The sequence below is a fragment of the Microcebus murinus genome, chromosome 15 (genome assembly GCF_040939455.1).
Source record: "Microcebus murinus isolate Inina chromosome 15, M.murinus_Inina_mat1.0, whole genome shotgun sequence".
Classification (NCBI taxonomy): Eukaryota; Metazoa; Chordata; class Mammalia; order Primates; family Cheirogaleidae; genus Microcebus; species Microcebus murinus.
In genome coordinates this window covers 59,167,905-59,188,897 of record NC_134118.1, presented here as the reverse complement: position 1 = coordinate 59,188,897, position 20,993 = coordinate 59,167,905, and the positions used below count along the sequence as shown (strand labels likewise).

The window sequence follows — 20,993 nt, the reverse complement described above, 5'->3', positions numbered from 1 at the left end:
AAAAGAGTCTTTGAACTAAATGGCAAAGGTGATGCAAGTTACCAAAACCTGTGGGACACAGCTAAAGCAGTCCTGAGAGGAAAGTTTATTTTCATAAATGCCTATATCCAAAAGTCTAAAAGATCACAAATAGACAACCTAATGAATCATCTCAAAGAGCTGGAAAAAGAAGAACAGACCAACCCCAAACCCAGCAGAAGAAGTGAAATCATTAAGATCAAATCAGAACTAAACGAAATAGACAACAGGGAAACTATACAGAAGATTAATAAAACAAAAAGTTGGTTCTTTGAAAAGATATACAAAATTGACACACCATTGGCTAGACTAACGAAAAGCAGAAAAGAAAAATCTCTAATAAGCTCTATCAGGAACAGTAAAGGAGAAATTACAACTGATGCCACGGAGATACAAGATATAATTTATGAATACTACAAAAACCTCTATGCACACAAACTGGAAAATGTGGAGGAAATGGACAATTTCTTAAAAACACACAGCCTCCCTAGGCTCAACCAGGAAGAAATAGAATTCCTGAACAGACCAATATCAAGTACTGAAATTGAAACAGCAATAAAAAAACCTTCCTAAAAAGAAAAGTCCTGGACCAGATGATTTCACACCCAAATTTTACCACACCTACAAAGAAGAACTGGTGCCTATTCTACAGAGATTATTCCACATCTTCAAGAAGGATGGAATCCCCCCAACACATTTTATGAAGTGAACATAACCCTGATACCAAAACCAGGAAAGGATGCAACAAAAAAAGAAAACTACAGACCAATATCCCTTATGAGTATAGATGCAAAAATTCTCAAAATCCTAGCCAATCAAATCAAGAAAATAATTCATCACAATCAAGTGGGCTTCATCCCAGGAATACAGGGATAGTTCAACATATGCAAATCTATAAATGTAATTTACCGTATAAACAGAAGCAAAAACAAAGACCATATGATCCTCTCAATAGATGCAGAGAAAGCATTTGACAAAATTCAATACCCTTTTATGATAAGAACGCTCAACAAAATAGGCATAGACAGGGCTTACCTAAAAATGATATAAGCTATATATGACAAACCCACAGCCAATATCATACTGAATGGGGAAAAATTGAAAGCATTCCCACTTAGAACTGGATTAAGACAAGGTTGCCCACTATCTCCACTTCTGTTCAACATAGTGCAGGAAGTCCTCGCTACAGCAATCAGACATGAGAGTGGAAATAAGGGCATCCAAATGGGAGCAGAAGAAATCAAACTCTCACTCTTTGCTGATGACATGATATTATACCTAGAAAACCCCAAGGATTCAACCATGAGACTCCTTGATCTGATAAATGAATTTGGTAAAGTCTCAGGATACAAAATCAATACACAGAAATCAGAGATATTCATATACGCCAACAACAGTAAAAGTGAGAACCAAATCAAAGACTCAATTCCCTTCAAAATAGCAACAAAGAAAATAAAGTACCTTGGAATATATTTAAGGAGGTAAAAGACCTCTACAGGGAAAACTGTGAAACACTGAAGAAGGAAATAGCAGAAGATGTAAACAGATGGAAGAATATACCATGCTCATGGGTTGGCAGAATCAACATTGTTAAAATGTCTATACTACCGAAAGTGACCTACAGAGTCAGCGCAATCCCTATCAAAATACCATCATCATTTTTCACAGATATAGAAAAAACAATTTTATGCTTTGTATGGAACCAGAGAAGACCCCGTATAGCAAAATCAATCCTAGGCAACAAAAACAAAATAGGAGGTATCAAATTTATCAGACTTTAAAATATACTACAAGGCTATAGTGATTAAAACAGCTTTTTATTGGCACAAGAACAGGGACATTGACCAGTGGAACAGAACAGAGAACCCAGATATAAAACCATCCTCATATAGCCAACTAATCTTCAACAAAGCAGACAAAAACATACACTGAGGAAAAGAATCCTTATTCAATAAATGGTGCTGGGAAAACTGGATAGCCATGTGTAGAAGACTGAAACAAGACCCACACCTTTCACCTCTCACAAAAATCAACTCACACTGGGTAATAGACTTGAACCTTAGGTGTGAAACTATTAGAATTCTAGAGAAAAATGTTGGAAATATCCTTGTAGACATTGGCCTAGGGAAAGAATTTATGAACAAGACCCCAAAGGCAATCACAACAGCAACAAAAATAAACAAATGGGACCTGATCAAATTAAAAAGCTTCTGCACAACCAAAGAAACTGTCAAGAGTGCAAATAGACAACCCACAGAATGGGAGAGAATTTTTGCAAGCTACACATCTGATAAAGGGCTGATAACTAGAATCTATTTAGAACTCAGGAAAATCAGCATGAAAAAAATCAAACAACCCTATCAAAAGATAGGCAAAGGACATGAACAGAAACTTCTCAAAAGAAGGCAGAATAATGGCCAACAAACATATGAAAAAATGTTCAACATCTGTAATCATCAGAGAAATGCAAATCAAAACCACAGTGAGATATCACTTAACTCCAGTGAGAATGGCCTTTATCCAAAAGTCCCCGAACAACAAATTTTGGCGTGGATGCGGAGAGAGAGGAACACTCCTACACTGCTGGTGGGAGTGCAAACTAGTTCAACCTCTGTGGAAAGCAATATGGAGATAACTCAAAGTGGTACAAGTAGATCTACCATTTGATCCAGCAATTCCACTACTGGGCATCTACCCAAAAGATCAAAAATCACTTTATGAAAAAGACACCTGCACTCAAATGTTTATAGCAGCACAATTCACAATTGCAAAGCTATGGAAACAACCCAAGTGCCCATCAATTCATGAGTGGATTCATAAAATGTGGCATACGTATACCATGGAGTACTATTCAGCTTTAAGAAACAATGTTGATATAGCACCTCTTGTATATTCCTGGATAAGCTGGAACCCATTCTACTAAGTGAAGTATCTCAAGAATGGAAAAATCAGCACCACATGTACTCACCAGAAAATTGGTATTAACGGATCAACACCTAAGTGGACATATAGGAGTAACATTTATCAGGTGTCGGGCGAGTGGGAGGGGAGAGGGGATGGGTATATACAACCAGACGAGTAAGATGTGCAACATTTGGGGGATGGACACGCTTGAAGCTCTTACTCGTGGGGGCAGGGGGGTATGGGCAATATATGTAACCTTAACACTTGTACCCCCATAATACGCTAAAAGAAAAGAAAAGAAAAAAATCCAACACAAAATAAATGAATGAATGAATGAATGAATGGATATAAATTGGTTTAATCTTCCTGAAGGTTAATAGTTTTTATCAGTAGTCTTTAAAGCACATTTATCCTTCAACTCAGCAACTCTACATTTGCAAAACTAGGTAGACGAACTAATCAGAATTGTGTGAAAAGTTGTCTGTACAAAGAAGTAGCCAGTCTGGCATTAAAGAATTGGTAGTTATTTTTATAGACATATGACAGTTTACAACTTACCCATTAAGATTATATTTCAGAAGTTAGTGATGTGAAAATATGCTGAATGAAAAAAGTAGCCAAAATGGTATGTGTCATTTCATTTGGTTTTGTTAAGTAATAAAAATGTTTATGCCATCCATTAAAATCACAGGAATTATATAGACCAAGAATGCTAGTTTATGTAGTTTCTTTCTTCCTACTTTTTTTTTTTGATTTTCCAAGTTTTCTGCACCAAGTATTATTTCTGAGATTTAAAATGCCATTAGGCTATTTAATGCCAGTAGACTATTTAATGCATGAATAGCATATTAAGATATGTATTTTGTATTATTCCAATTTTGACATGTAATATGTATATATATATGAATGCAAGGAAATAAACTGTAAAGAAAATTTTTTTAAAAAGTAGGCTTGAAATAGTTGAACAAATTTTATCATAACTTTAAAGTTATCTTTTGTCACAATATTTTATAAATAAAATGCAATTTTATTATAAAGTACAGTTATCTTATTTCCAGAATTTAAATAATTATTTTTTCTTATTTTTAAGATGTTTTACATCAAAAGATGACTGAGACATGTGCCACTGCTCATATTGGTGGGGTTAATATTGTGCTGCTTGAGGGGATTACACCAAATATACAGTAAGTGTTCATTTTTATTATTTTCTTATAATTGTTAGAGTTTTAGAAAAAACTTAAAAGTCTTTGGATGAACCCATGCCTGCTGAGTTTTGAGGTTTATACGCACAATCTCAGTTCCCAAATACTTAGATTCTGACTGTCATTAAGAATATAACCAGATAAAATGTTTTTAGAAAAATAACTTTTTTCTTTCTAAAATTTGTTTTACTTGTTATCCCCCACAAAAAGACAAAAACAGACTCCTAGTATATTAAGATTATTTAGCAAGAAAAATGATCACAATAATAATTTCAGTTTAACATACAAGAGGCCAATATTCACATAATTCAAACAGTTAAAATAAAATTACAGGCAAAGAATGTAGACTCACTTAATTTTATATTAAGTAAGCATTACCCATATTCACACTGGATTTCAAAACTCTCACTTGTCATTTTTGCATTTAATGTATTTAACAGTAAAGCCTATGAAATCTTTGTAATAGTATAGGTAAGCCTTTTATAGTGAGTATATCATATACTTTTGATACTTTATTCTTACCCTTTCCTTATAAGTTCTGTTTCTGGGTCTGCTAAAAATTGCTCTGATAATGATTACCTTTATACATGATATTCATATGATTAATTGGTTATCAATATATTTAACCATTTGACTTTATTCATACCTTTTGTAGTATAACCTTCCTTCCTAACTTCTTTTCAATGGAACAGTTTTATGTTGTAACTACAAAATTGGTTTTGATAATTTAGGTCAGATTTTGAGAATTTGTTCTTTCTTGATATTATAACCAGTTAATGTTGTGCTACTTTTGTACTGTAATGCATCCATCATGCTAAATACTGACTAAATAGATCTGATTCAGTGCTGTAAAAATTACTAGTCATAGATTGACTAAGAAGTATGATACGTTACAGCTCTACTCATAATATTTTAAGAATCTGAATAATGTGATAGCTATCTAGGGGAACATTTCCTGAAATGGATGTTTATAAATGGGTCATAGCTTTATGCAATGAGTTTTAGTTAAAATCAGCAACTCCTGAGCCCAGTCTCAAGACTTCCTGGAGACCCTCTCAGGTTTAAGTCTTGCTGGAGTAGTTCGAACTTCTAAGTCTAGAACCAAAGACTCTGTATTCATTTCATTACAGCTGCCTAGTGTCCGTCACATTTCCTAAACAGTCTTTTCAAGAAAGACCAGGAGGCCAGGCGCGGTGGCTCACGCCTGTAATCCTAGCTCTCTGGGAGGCCTAGGCGGGCGGATCGTTTGAGTTCAGGAGTTCGAAACCAACCTGAGCAAGAGCGAGATCCCGTCTTTACTATAAATAGAAAGAAATTAATTGGCCAACTAATATATACAGAAAAAATTAGCCGGGCATGGTGGCACATGACTGTAGTCCCAGCTACTCGAGAGGCTGAGGCAGAAGGATCCCTTGAGCCCAGGAGTTTGAGGTTGCTGTGAGCTAGGCTGACGCCATGGCACTCACTCTAGCCTCGGCAACAAAGTGAGACTGTGTCTCAAAAAAAAAAAAAAAAGAAAGAAAGAAAGACCAGGAAATTGCAGTGGCTGTGAGAGATGTGATGTTTCTCTGTTCATTCAATGTGGGGGGAAGGGGCATTATTATATGTTAATGGCAGTATTATAAGTGCCTACTCTCTGCCAGAAGCCTCACCTAGATCATTTAATTCTCACCACAATCCTGTGAACTGGGGTAATTTTATTCCCACTTTACAGGACAATAAATTGAGGTTCAGAAAGATCAATATATTTGCCTAAAATGCTTAAAATCATATAGTCAGTAAGAAGAGGTGCCTGAACCTGCACTCCTTCCACCTCAGCATGATGCTCCTGCAGGAAGTCTTCACAGACCATGGATTCCATGATTCCTTGTTGACTCTAAATTTGTAGTACTGTGGCTACTTTAAACTATTCAGAAAGTAAACTAAATTTCTTTAGATGTTCCCTATGTTTTATTTATTCTATCCTCTTGGATCTCTTATCTCCTTTATCTATTATCTCTTAAGAGAAGGGCTTCAAGTGGTCTCTAAACTTGCAAAATGTAGTATTTATGAAATATTAATAGATTTTTAAAAAATCACTATATAGTTGGTATTTCTTGCCTTTTCTTTCCCCAATTAAAGATGCCTTAACTGTTTTATTTGAAAAATAAGTTATTCATTAGTCACTGCCAAACTCCTCCTGTTAAGATATTTTGGATGTGTTCTTTGGTATTTCATTTCCAGTTACAATTAAAAGGAAATGGAATGGAAAAAAATAAAATGGTTCAAAACATACTTTGAAGGAAAATAAATGTTAAGAGTGCGAAATTAGAAAAGCTTTCCAGATAATTGGTCATATTATAACCAATTTGTGCATGAATGTTTATGCTTCCTTTTTGTTTTCTTGCTTTCTCTTGAATCTTCATCTGTAGACTGGAGGATTTTCCTACATCTCCTACAAGTACAGCCAAACAAGAGTTTCTGTATGTCATTCTTTTTCCTGGCTTTGTGATTAACATAGTTTTGAGTAGTTTTAGATATTTAAATTATCTTCATTGCTATGAATGTATGTAGTTATTGTTTTGTAGCTTTAATATAGACCCTTTATAGATTGAAGTTTACTGGTATTCAAGGAAAACACAGGTAAGGGCTACCTTTGTAATTCATGCCTTGTTTTGTTGTTGTCGACAGGTATGTAATGCTATAGTTGCTTTTTTAGAGAAATTACTGCTAAAATTTCTATTATCACAATTATTTGTTAATTTTTGATATGATAATATAAAGCTAAAAAATTTCATTTTGCCAATGAGTTTTCACTAATTGCAAAAATGATTATTAAAACATTAAGAAGAAAGCATCTGGCCGGGCGCTGTGGCTCACGCCTGTAATCCTAGCTCTTGGGAGGCCGAGGCGGGCGGATTGCTCAAGGTCAGGAGTTCAAAACCAGCCTGAGCAAGAGCGAGACTCCGTCTCTACTATAAATAGAAAGAAATTAATTGGCCAACTGATATATATATAAAAAAATTAGCCGGGCATGGTGGCACATGCCTGTAGTCCCAGCTACATGGGAGGCTGAGGCAGGAGGATTGCTTGAGCCCAGGAGTTTGAGGTTGCTGTGAGCCAGGCTGACGCCACGGCACTCACTCTAGCCTGGATAACAAAGCGAGACTCTGTCTCAAAAAAAAAAAAAAAAAAAAAAAAAAGAAGAAAGCATCTGCACAACTCAGCCATACAATTCTGTTTTTAACATGGGGAGAGTTGCTGCTCTGTTGGCAAATCTGTAGCTCTACAGTTTCTGGTTTAATGCAATCAGTGTAGGACCACCATGTTGTCCAGCAGCAATCACATAGTAGTGGTAGGCATCATTTACATGGACTACAGTGTGAATGGGGCTCTCTCAAGTTGGGCAACACGGAGCCCTTGAAGTCCTTAATATCAAAATTTCACTGGAAATACCACAGTAAGATCTATAGTGGAGGAGTTTTCAGCCCCATTAGCTTTCCATTCTAGACTTTTGGTATGTAATTGAGAATTCAGTGTTGCATATGTGCTTATATTATCAAAAGCAATATTTAGGAAGACTTCTACAGGTTATAAGGGTATGTAGCAAGATAGGTGTAGAATGTTTGGACTGCCATGGTAGCAATACAGATTTTTTTTTTGTAAATGTGTGTTTAGTTTTATTCAATAGATGGATGCTATTCACAACTAAAGAGCCATTTGCATTTAAGCACTATCTGGGTATGTCATGGCTCATGTTGAAACTGAACTTGAAATATCATTGTTGATAAACAGTGGTTTTAATTATTATAATGTTATAAAAGATTCAAAATTCAGTTAAGTAGTTAGGATTCCTGAGCCTGCCCTCATGCTGACTAGACCAATTCCATAGACTACTCCCCCCACCCCATCCCTTTCAGTGATCATCTCTGAAAATAGTGTCTTGTAGAAGAAGGGAGTATAGTTATCTAGTAATCATTTTTTTTAATTTTATATAAGATCTGGATTACACTGTCAGTTAATAATCAAGACCTCTGATAGAGCTACTTTTATGCCTCTCAAGACTTATTCTAAAAGAAGTTAAATGTGATGAATTGATTCTTTCTGTCATTGAGACTATAAATAAATCATTAGTGAATCTGCTACAACCAAAGCAGAGATTAAAATTTGTAAACTAACTTATAGTTAATATGAAATTTGCATTTTGTGTATTTTGCCAAATCTATTTGTCAAAAATCTTTTGCCCATTTAAAGGACATTTATATTAGAAGCTATCCTTTTATTATGTAGGTCTTTAATGGCGCAGTTCATCACCTTTCTATTGTATGTCAAAGACTGCTGTATCATGGCTTCTACATACATGTCTTATTGTATACTATCTGTGGAATTCCACAGTTGTAGTGTTAAGAATCATTCTTCTGCTTTACTTCTTTCTGCTTTTTCATTTCAAAAATATTTTATGAGTACCTATCATCTTCCAGGTACTGTTGTAGGCATTGGAAAGAGAAGAAAGATAATATCTTTGCTTTATGTCTACACTAGTAAAGTATACTAATGCTTAACTAAGAATAGTGGCCTTGCTCATTATGAATCAGACTTCTGTGATTTCTTTGCCACTCATTGAAAATATAAACTGAAAATAAAAAGCAGAAAATGCAAGTTACTTTATTCCTTCCTTCCTGTCAATTTCTTTTAACATAGTGGGTGATTGTTGGTAAGATTTCTTTGACTTCTTGATTAGATTTCAAGAACTACAGTGTATTTTTTTTCTTTTTATATTCAGCGTCTGTTCCTTATAGTGGTTGTATAGATCCTAAAATAAGTTGGAGAAGAAAAGTTCTGAATAGGCAAAAAAGTCGAAACAGAATTTTGTGTGTGTATGTATATGTGTAATGTGTTAGTGTTCATGCTTTTACTTACATGTGAACACATAGTTATTTTCTTCTATAAATTCTATTAAAGAAATAGAATACTATTCAGTGCAGACAATGTAAAATATATTTTAATATTTTTAGAAAAGAGTATTTCTTCAATATATGATTTAAACACATGAAAAATCTTAAGTTGTTTTAGTTCCTTAAATTATTTAAAAATATCTTGCTTTTAACACTTTGTCAAAATTTCTCCTTATTTGGCTATATTTTAATGATCGTCCTTTTCTATTGATAGAACTGTAGTGAAATGTAGTATTGCCAAATCCCAAGCCCTCTATAGTGCCCAGAGAGGGTTGAAGACAAACAATGCTGCTGTGTTCAAAGTAGGAGCTATCAGCATCAACATTCCTCAGCACCCTGCCACCTTACACAGCATGATGGTTCGAAGTTCTCACCAACTGTCTAAACAAATCTCAGACCTCATCAGACAACCTTCTACAGCGTAAGTTATTTTATTTGTTCACATTCTACAATTCCATATGATACCTTAGGATATTCTTTGCTATGTTAACAAAAGTTTGGAGGAAGATGAAGGGTTACTTATGGACAGTGGGGCAGGTAAAGAGTAGCCAGACGTGGTCATGGGAGAGTCATATTGGATATCATCAAAGTACTATGTCATAAATGCAATTGTCAGTCTTCTGTATTGCATAAACAATGCTTAAGAGATCCTAGAGATCTGTGGACATAATAAGAGGTAATAATAAAAAGCAAATTAATGAATTCTAGGACTATATTAATCTTTGTTTACTCTGAATTCACTGAAATTTATGACTGCATACATTTAAGAAATAGCAATAGTCATTTATGTCTTTATGTCCCATGCATGGTCTTGTGCTGTCCTTTGTATAAAAGTATAGTATGTGATTCAAGCCAGCATTCAATCATGACATAAATATTTCAAAGGGCAGTAAATCAGACCTTTGCATATTAATCTTTATTCCTTATGTCTACAACCTTTATTCATGTGTCTGCACTGCAGAGCCTTATTCTTGGTCTGCAAAAGTTATACCTAATAAAAGTATATGTAAAAGGTAAAAATATTGTCATATTATGTCTTCTTTTCCCCATCCTATAAAGTGGGAAAACATTAATGAGTCTTTTTATGGTGTCCTTAAATAGTGATTTTTCCAATTGTTCTATCAATCTTTAATTTTGATGTAATATTAAATCATGGCTGACGTTGACCTAAGTAGTAAAAATTTAAATATGTTGTGGATAGAATATGGAATCTAGAATGTGTACATGAGTCTTATTTTAAAATTCTCTAAGAAATTTTTCCTTATTATCAGTAGTGTAGTAGATAAAAATCAGACCCATCTGAGGTCAGATGGACTGGGTTCAAATTCTAGTTTCGCTACTTTCTAGCTATGCTTCCTCATTTACAAAGTGAGGTACCTACTTAAATGGTTTTGAGAGGTAAATGAGATAAAATACACAAAGCACTAAGAATAGTACCTGGCACTCAAATAGTTATTGTTAGTGTTGGCATTATTATTCTTATCAATGGCAATCATAGTAGTGGCAGTAGTATTAATAGTATTACAGTCAGCAGTAGAGTGCGTAATAATTAAGTCATAGAGTTCAAAATCAGAGAAATCTGAGTTTAAATCCTAGTTTTACGTGAATTGTATGAATTGCCTTGGCAGGAGTTTATATTGTTATAACTTCTTGTCAACTTTTATATAGATCATTTGTTCAAGGGCTGTTTTTAGGAAGTCTTGATATGATCTGATATTGGAAAGAAATCATTGTTCACAGTATTTATTTGCTATTTTTCACTAAATCCAATTATTTTATACAATAAAATGGTAGCTCTTAATTGTGTTTATTTTTTAATTAATTTTTTGCTTTATAGCCCTCAGCCTGTAAAAGAAGATATTGCAACGCCACTACCTTCTGAAAAAACCCCAACAAGTGTTAATCAAACTCCTATCGAAACAAATGAATTTCCTCAGCTGCCAGAAGGCTTAGAAAAAAAACCTATTGTTCTTAAATTCAGTGCCATGTTAGATGGTATAGCCATTGGAGCAGCACTTTTACCATCTCTGAAAGCAGAATACAAGATGGGAAGAATGAGAAGTCATGGAATGACAGGTAAGCTTGAATTTTGAATTCACTCTCCTAAAATGTATGATTTGTTTGAGAAATTAATAATATTTTGATGAAAAAGTAAATTTGGTTTTATAGATACTATATGAAATTCTACTTAACGATTTTTGTGTATTTTTTGCAAGATATATTTATTTAGATATATAGATACTTTATTGTATTGTTGTAGCTACTACTGTTATCTTTTGTAAAATGGCTCTTTTGTACTATGTGCAGATATGCTTTATGCTTTTATGTTAATCTTATACTCACCAGCAATATAAACTATTTTATTATTGCTGATAAGTTGTAGATTCTTTGGAGTTTTATCTGTAGATAGTCATACTGTTTAAACAGCAAATAATGATACTTTTGTTTCTTATTTTCAGTTTTTATACTTTTTATTTCTTTTTCTTGCCTTATTATGCTTGCCTTGTCCCATTTTTTAAGGGAATCAACATTTCACCAGTGAATCTGATGTTTGTTGTAGATTTTTGCTAGTTTCTCTTTATCATGTTAAGAAAATGTACTACTTTTCCTAGTGTGCTAAGAGTTTTTCTGTAAAGAATTATGGGTGAATATAATCAGATTCTTTCTTCTGTATTAATTGAAATGAAATTGTATTTCTCCTTTATTCTGTTAACATGATAAATTACACTAATTTTTAAAAACACTCATGTACATATATATGAATACATACATACATGCATGTATTTATATACGTATGTGTATACAGTAGCCCCCCCTTATTCATGGATTTTCTTTTCAGTTTCAGTTACATTTGGTCAATTGTGGTCTGAAAATATTATATACAGTAAGATATTTTGAGAGAGAGACCACATTCACATAACTTTTTTACAGTATATCATTCTATTTTATTATTATTAATCTCTCACTGTGCCTAATTTATAAATTAAACTTTATTGTAGATATGTATGTACAGGAATAAACATAGTATACATAGAGTTTGGTACTGTCCATGGTTTCAGGTATCCACTGGAGATCTATATGGATTCCCACCTGTAGCATTTTAGGCTTTCTTTATTAAGAATGTTTTTTTCCTGAACATTTAGACCTTTATATTACCAGAAACAGAGTGAGCTTCCAGAGTTGGCAGAGTCAGAAGTCTTAGGCTTTCAGATATTATAGGTCAGGGCTGACAATAAATTAGACTAATTTTGGTCATTTTTTCATAGCACCCATGAAATAAAAGGGTCAACAGAAGCAGGAAGTCAAAAGCCATATAGACAGTTTAGAACTAGAAAGATAGAAATATTTCAGAGAATAGTAAATAAATGATCTAGAAAGCTAAGAACCCAAAATTCTTCTTGAAATTTGAAACAAAGAGACAAAAACAGTAAAAGAATGACTGTACAAGTGATAAGGGATGACCCTAACTGAGGCCTAGGATTACTTCAATCTTGGTGTTTTTATTTGGTGATGGGTTGGCAGTAATGGTAACAGTAGCAACAGTGGTAGACAGTCCCCACTCCTTGCAGCTTGGAAGTGATAGTCAATGATTTCACTGGTTGGAGTAGTGGGTAGTTGTGACCTATCTGGCTATTCACAGATACCCCAGTTGGTGAGTGAGCATTTTTCCGTTTATGGGTAACAGATTTTAATTGTAAACATATTTTATAGTTAGTTGAATCTAGTGAATGTGACATACAGGAAGTGACCTTTGATTAGTATTTTGAAAAAAGAGAATTATTTCTGGCTCAGTTGAGAGCACTAGGAGTATATAATAAATTTTATGTGTAGGCAAAATAGACTATTTAATAATGTTTGGGTGGAGAGAATTGGTAACATGCAGAAGAATAACAGTAGATTTTGTTAGTTTGAGAGGAGCATGTGCACATATATTATATAGGTAATGGACAATAGTGGCTCTTGATTTTAATAAGGCTTCTACTCCTTTGTGCTGTCATGGACAGTTGGAGAAATATGGGCTGAATAATAGTATAGGTTGTATATTTCTATTCGTTAGAGCAACTGTGTGCCAGATTGTTGATTTAAGTGTTTAAGGCCAACAGTAGAGTAAAATTCATAACGTATTCTTGTTTGGTATATGTAGTCTCATTAATAATTATTGTTAAGGTTAAAGATACATATGGTAGTTAACTTTATACTTTGTGAATGTTTCAGTGAGTACAATTGAATTAATTTGACAATTTTCACTACTTCCTTTCACACTAAATTAGGACCAGGAGACAAGTTGTTAACTGCTAACTGTTCTCTGTGAAAGAAGCACTGTGTGGATTAGGGAAATTGTTTTTTGAATTTGACTAATTCTCTTGTTATAAATAGTCTATAATAAGGGCAAATTTTTTCTGTTTTGCCTTCTGTGAAATAAAGAACATTCATAGGTGTTTTTTTAGCACAATGCCAAGCATCTAGTAGGCTTAATAAATAAAACTTACTGGCTTAATTATACTTGCTGATTGACTTATATACTTAAAGATAGAGAACATTTTATAAGCAAATTTAAACTATCCTTTAATATAGTTTAAGGTAAGTTTTGGGATATCCATACATCTTTCTTACATACCATTTTTGGAAAAAGTGAGGAATGAATGAGCATCTATCTGCACAGACAGTAACGTTTTTTATTTCTTACAGGTGCACAGACAAGATTTACATTTGAGCTGCCAAATCACAGACTGCGTTTTACTTCAAAAGTTTCTGCCACAGATATGTCAACCATTCCTCCTTCTGCCAGTCTTAACCTTCCTCCTGTTACTATGTCGGGGAAATATATAATGGAAGAACATGATAGTTATTCAGATCAAGTGTGGAGTATAGATGAACTGCCTTCTAAACAAGGTTACTATTTACAGGGAAATTATCTCCGTTGTGTGGCAGAAGTAAGTCTTTTAAATTTTCTTATTATTTGTAATTTAGGAGTCTTCAAGATTTAGGTTTACTAAAAGAAGTACCGATCTGAACTTTTAAGGAAAAACATTAAGTCATTTATTCCCACAGAAGAACTCTATACCAAATCAGGGTGTGTGTCTGCGCATGTGTCTGTCTGTCTGTCTGTCTGTCTGTCTATCTTCCTGCCTGCCTATCCTTCTCCCTGTAGTTTTATTTAAACATGCTTTTTAAAATATATATTAGTCATCTTTTAATTAACATTTCTTACACTGTATTTAGCATCCATCTCTGCAATATTTTCATGGTTCATTTAATTATAAAAAGCGAATAGCAGCTAACTTTTGTCAAGTGCTTTACATGCATTGACTTCTGCAGTCCTTAAATCAACCCTATGAGTAGAAATATTTGTTCTCATTTTATAAGTAGGGAAACTGAGCCTTTCTTTACAAGTTTACATAATTCATACAGGTATACATAATTATTAATGATAATCTAAAGATCTATATAGAGCAGCAGTCCCCAACCTTTTTGGTACCAGGGACCGGTTTCATGGAAGACAATTTTTCCATGGACAGGGGTGGGCTGGGGTGGGTGTGGGGTCAGAGCTCAGGCAGTGATGCATGCCGCTATTCCTAACAGCCCATGCACTGGTACCAGGCTGTGGCTTAGGGATTGGGGATTATTGTTTTTATTCATAGCTGTGTCCTTAGCACCTAGCGTGGTACATAGAATAGATGATCAATATATATTTTAATGAGTAAATAAATTTATTTTTACTTATAATGATACTTGTCTATGCTTCTAAGACCACAAAAGTCATCATTAAAAAATAAATTTTAATCTAGGCAAAATTTTAGTTTCAAAATTAGCAAGTTATGTGTATATTTTTCATTTGTCTTTGAAAGATTTCTCATACCTTCTTGGACATATTATGTAAAAAAAAAAATTTGGGAATGGCCCATAACAGAGTCAGGCCAGTAAAGTATTAGGAATTCTGAGTATTTTTAACCTTTTTTCAGTATATTGACTTCAAATAATATGTAGATAATTATCTCTTTTTCCTCAGAGTTTTGGATGATCTATGTGAGGAAAAAGATGTAAAACTAATATAATCAGTAGTATTAATCTAATATAATTTTGTTTGACAGGTTGGTTCCTTTGAACATAATCTCACAACTGATCTTCTAAACCACTTGGTATTTGTACAGAAAGTGTTCATGAAGGAAGTCAATGAAGTAATACAAAAAGTTTCTGGTAAGATGATCTGTTACCTTATAGTATAGGTATAGGTTTTTATCCTCATTGACTCCATCACATCCCATGTGTCTGTGGTACGAGTACTGATTATAGTATTTAGATATAGTTGTCAGGTAACTCCTGCAAAACTGCATTCCTTTTCTGGCTTTCCCATCTATAATCTTTGCTTTATTTTTCTTATGTGTAATATACACATTTAAGATTCATAAACTTCAAAAGGCTCCTTTGTGTTTTTCCCTCAACAAAGAATAGCTTAAAGTATGTCTGTTAACAAACTAATCTTATTCATTTGGGAACAACATTTAGGTAACTGTTAAGATTCCAACCTTTGTACCATGTTTCAACCATGGTGACTATGCCGGCTGCATGGTAAATTGTCTATAGCAACCTTCATTATATTTTTGCTATGCCTCAAGAATAGATTGCAATTGAGATTCCTAATTACTCATTTATACATTTCAGCAGGAAATATGTGTATGATTTAAAAATATTTAATGGATTTTTAATTCATGAGATAAAGTATTAAGAGGAACTAGTGTGAAAAACAAGTTCTATATGACAATTCTTAATGCTGAGTATTTCCAGTGTGAGTGTTATTGTGTTAAAAGAATGTTTTAAGTCAAATGACATAAAGAGGAGTTTCCTTTATGCTCATGGGTTAATGTATCCATTTCACAAATTTATTTAGTATCTTGTTTTTCAGTTACAATTTTGATGAGTTCTGTGAACAACAAGAATGGGGTGCTGTGATTCTGTGTCATAGGAAAAACTAGTCTAAGGAATCAGAAAGGCTTCTCAGAGGAATTTGTATCCAAAACCTTAAGAATGAAGACTAGTGTGGCAGGAGAGAAGGTGAGGTAGCAAGGATGTAGGCAGAATATATGGACCAGTATTTGATAAGACTCTGAAGGAAGACAGTGCTTGTTGGATGAGGGAATTATGTAGCCACTAAGTGAGCAACAGACTTCCCTAGTTTTCCTGAGCTGCTTCTGAGGTCAGGAAGCTACTTAATGACCATATTGAAGAAGTCCAGCAGAACTGTAAAATTTAACAAGTCAGGTCATAGAAGGTCAGATCATTGGTAGCCATGGAAATTTTTTGAAAATGGTTTACTAGAAACCATTGAGGAAGAGATAAATATGTAGCAAAACTCCTTTACTCCTTTCTGCAGCTGAAGATGCCTCTACTTGTAAAACATATACAAATTTTGGTGTGGCCCATTTACCTGATTAAAATCACATTAGTATATTATCTGTGATAGGAAAATTGTTAAGAATATATCAAGTTGGTAAGTTTTTATGATTTCTAAGGAATATTTCATTATTGTATATGTATAATTAAAAAATAGAATGTTACATTAATCTTGTATTTCTCATGGTAAAAAGCTGGCATATGGTAGAGTTCTTAGTATCAGATTGTCACCGTAAGCCTTCCTTAAGGTGCTCCTGATGAAAGAGAAAGGCTTTTTTTAACCTTTAGATTGCAGGCAGGAGATACAAGTATATCCCAAGTTCTTTGAGAATGAAATGGAAAAGGAGGACTGGAAATAAATATTCTAAACATGAAGATTTTTAATCACTATGAAGAACAAAGAGATCAGATTATAGTGCCAAAGTCATTTAGTGGCTAGGTCTGCTCCTTGAAGTATTTCTTCTTGACTGCAGAGACAGCCATGAACCCTGAGAAAATGGCTGAAATGTAAGTTACCTATCATTTAGCTGGCCACAGGGCCTGATGGAGCAGAGGTGTTCTGTTACTCTTTCAAGACTGGAGAACATAACAGAATGTTAAGAGGGAATGCTTTGAGCCCTTGTAGCTCAAATTTCTCAGTACTCTGATCTCTGTATTGCTTCTCTACTCTCCCATAATCTTCATAGTTATTTTTCTTATTTTTTCTTCTATTCTTATTCATGGTTTTCCTTCATGTTACATTTAGTGTTAGGACATTTTCTATTGTATAGGAAGACATATGTTCACAGCAGTCATCAAGTTTGTCAGGAAAATGCTTTTCTAAAGAATCATTTATTTGTCCATGGAGGATTTATAGGAGTGCTTGAGTTTCAGAGAGATGTAGGTAATCACTGACGAAGCAAACAGAAAAGACATATTTTTGAGTATGTACAGCCATCTTAGAGAAAAGCATAAAAGGAAATTACCTTCTTAGAATTGGGCCAGAAACATATTTTATTAAGAAGGGTAGGAAAGAAGTACCAAGCCTGATGGTTAATCCAGAGAAACACCTTAATATAGTCTTTAACTCTTGGGGAAAGATTCTGTGTAACAACACTTCTTAAACACAGGCTTTGTTAAGTCATGCTAATATTTTTCAGAAAATTGTCAGGCTAGTTATAGTTTCCAAATAGCCTAAACAAGTTAATAGCTTAACCAAGTGTAAGGGATAAGATGCACTTAAAATGATGTATTTATGCCATAATCTGAAATAAAACTTGATTGACACAAAAACAGCCAAGATTAGATAGCTAGATAGACCATATAAGCAGATTCAGAATTTCCTCAGATTTATTTTTTGTTCTTATTATTTATAAAAAATAACTAGTTATTATTTCATTCTTCTGTCTCAAACAGAAGAGACAGCCAACTTTCAAAATAAGAATCAATGGAGTTCTTATCTTATATGATCTCATTTGATCACATATAATGATGTGTTTGTTGTATCTCATGCTCTTGCCTGTAGAACCAGGGGAGAAACTAAGAACTCTCCTGACTTAATTTCATCTATCCTGTTAGAAAGTGTCATGATAGGCATAGAGTCATAAACAATTTTGAGTAACAGTATTCTAACAAATCCTCAAAATGTAGACATTATTTTGTATGATATTTTTTTCTTGAATATAATTCAGTGTGTATTTCAGAGTAGAAATTATGTCACTGTATCTTTGGAAAACATAGAGACTAGTAATGTGTTCTGGAATTTGATCCACACACCTTGAATACTTTGCTCCCTATCTCTTCATCCATATCATTCTTTCTTTCTCTTTCCTGTGTATTTATTCATCTTTATGTACAAATGTCTTTTTTCTTTCTTTGGGCCAAGTTATATATCCTTGTCTACATTTCCTGTGTCTTACCTTACAGGTAAGGTATGTGCCTTCTGTTGATCACTGCTTCATTCTGTATCTTTCATCCTATTTTTTCTATTCTAGTAGAAAACCAAAATACATTTCTATCATAATACTAATTGAATAGATTTTGACTTCTAGTATACATTTCAAAAACTCATAAAAGATTAATTTTTATGTCAAAACAAATAAAAGCTACTTTTTATTTGTTTGGTTCTTAGTTCTTTTAATACATCAGTAGTCCCTAATAGAAAAAAGAAAATTCCCATCCCACCTATACAGACTCCCTGGGGTAATGCTAAACTCCACATATTTACAAAAAAATTAATCATTTTAAGATAGAATATTTGAAAGATAAACATACAGAAAAATTTTCAAATCAACATAAAGAAAAGTACAAATAGAAGTTAGATATTAAAATATCAGAACATTATTTTCCAAATGCCATATTGCCTGGGCAAAAAATGCTCTGTTAATAGGAACGTTACTATCATGGCTCCCTACCCTTAATATTTTTTAATTTGTAGGACAAACATTTATTGTCACACTCTTTATTATTAGGCATGTATTACCTTATTTTTCATTTCCCCACCTTTATTTTTTGTTCATTCTTTTTGTTTGCAGCACATCTAAAGATAAACAAAGTTCACATTGTTAGTTGAAGAAATTAATCTGGTTTATTTTCCTTCATATATATTTTCTGACATGTACAGTCACATTTGGTTCAATTATGTGTAGAATGTTTTAATTAAGTCTTATTAAATTATTCCTAATGTCTATACATGCAGACAATGTCTTAAATACATCTGCCTCATTGTAATGTAACTTGGCTAAAGAGCTCTGTTAAAGACTGAGTTAAAGGTCAGTAAAAAGAAAATATGTATGTTGTGAGGATTTTTTTAATACAAAAAAATAGTTATTTTTTTTTCTTTTAGAGAAATTGCCCCAAACCCTCAATTATTTAACTTTTTTTAGGTGGGGAGCAGCCTATTCCTCTCTGGAATGAACATGATGGAACAGCAGATGGAGATAAGCCTAAAATTCTCCTCTATTCCCTAAACTTGCAGTTTAAGGTAACATAAATAATAATTGATACTTATAGAAGTATTTTCCTAATCAATTAATATGTTTGTCATAGAAAATTTATATATTAATAATACATAAATTACCAAACAGAAAGTAAAAATGGACTACAATTCCATCTACCCAGAGAAAAAGCTTTAAAAATTGTTTGACTGTTTTAGGACTTTTTCTTTCTTCCTTTTCTTCCTTTTCTTCCTTTCCTTCCTTTCCTTCCTTTCCTTTCTACCTTCCCTCCCTCCCTCCCTCCCTCCCTCCCTCCCTCCCTCCCTCCCTCCCTTCCTTCCTTCCTTCCTTCCTTCCTTCCTTCCTTCCTTCCTTCCTTCCGTTTTTTGGGGGTTTTTTTTGAGACAGGTTTCTTACTCTGTTGCTCGAGCTGGAATACAGTGGCATGATCATAGCTAACAGCAACCTCAAAATCATGGGCTCTAGCATCCTCTTGTCTCAGCCTTCTGAGTAGCTGGGACTACAAGCATGCGCCACCACACCTAGCTAATTTTTTTTTTTTTTTAATTTTTTGTAGAGATGGGGTCCCACTATTGCCCAGGCTGGTCTCAAACTCCTGGCCTCAGGTGATCCTCTCACCCTCAGCCTCGCAACATGCTAGGATCACAGGCATGAGCCACCATGCCTGGCCTTTTTAGGACTTTTTATATTAGTATTTTTATTTATGCATATATTTATGCATTTCAAAAATCTATAGATACCTCTCCATATCAGAATATTTAGATCATCTTATTGAACATCTCTGTGTTATATGTTACACACTTATAACAGTTTAATGACTCCCTTCTTATGAAATTTTGGTTTTTTCCAATTATTGCTATTATAATTTACTCTGCAAGAAATATTTTGTACTTGTCTAATTAACAATACTTTAAAGAAACCTTAATACTTTCAATAGTTAAGACATTAGCGTTCATAAAAGTAAAAATCATTCTTACCAACTAGTTATTTAATTATAACTATTGCATTCAACCCATAGAACACTGTAAATTTTAAATACGAAATACTGAAATGAAATTTAGTAGCTAAGAAAGTCATACTAACATAAGAAATTAAAGAATGTTGCCAGTTTTATCAGTTCATTAGATATGTCCTATATAGGCATACTTCGTTTTATCATGCTTTGCTTTATTGCACTTCACAGGTATTGAGTTTTTTACGAATTGAAAGTTTATGGCAACCCTTCATCAAACAAGTCTATTGGCACCATTTTTCCAACAGCTTGTGCTTCTTTTGTGTCTCTGTGTCACATTTTTGTAATTCTCACAATATTTCCAACTTTTTCAATATTATTATATTTGTTATGATGATCTGTGATCAGTCATCTTTGATGTTACTGTCATAATTGTTTTGGTGTGCCAGGAACTACACTCATAGAAGATGGGGAATTTAATCAGTAGATATTGTCACATGTCACATTTTAAATCAAAAGCTACTTAATAGAAATGATGAGCTTACTGAGGAAGTATGTCAAAAGCTGAGGTAGGCAGAAATGTAGGTCTTTTGCACCAGTTAGCCAAATTGTGAATGCAAAGGAAAAGTTCATGAAGAAAATTAAAAGTGCCACT

The 20,993-nt window shown here is 33.5% G+C and overlaps 1 protein-coding gene across 7 annotated transcripts in view; it reads left to right on the top strand.

Moving 5' to 3' along the window:
- BLTP1 (bridge-like lipid transfer protein family member 1) overlaps positions 1-20,993 on the top strand; it is a 188,814-nt gene that overhangs the window by 115,566 nt on the left and 52,255 nt on the right. For 6 of the 7 annotated variants that reach the window (XM_012784187.2, XM_076010638.1, XM_076010639.1 and 3 more), the window contains exons 49-55: positions 4,013-4,106; positions 6,536-6,586; positions 9,273-9,479; positions 10,896-11,134; positions 13,748-13,992; positions 15,151-15,256; positions 19,315-19,412. In XM_012784187.2, the coding sequence (XP_012639641.2) occupies positions 4,013-4,106; positions 6,536-6,586; positions 9,273-9,479; positions 10,896-11,134; positions 13,748-13,992; positions 15,151-15,256; positions 19,315-19,412 (1,040 nt within the window). The remainder of the gene's footprint in view (positions 1-4,012; positions 4,107-6,535; positions 6,587-9,272; positions 9,480-10,895; positions 11,135-13,747; positions 13,993-15,150; positions 15,257-19,314; positions 19,413-20,993) is intronic. The other variant, XM_012784188.2, reaches the window with a different exon arrangement.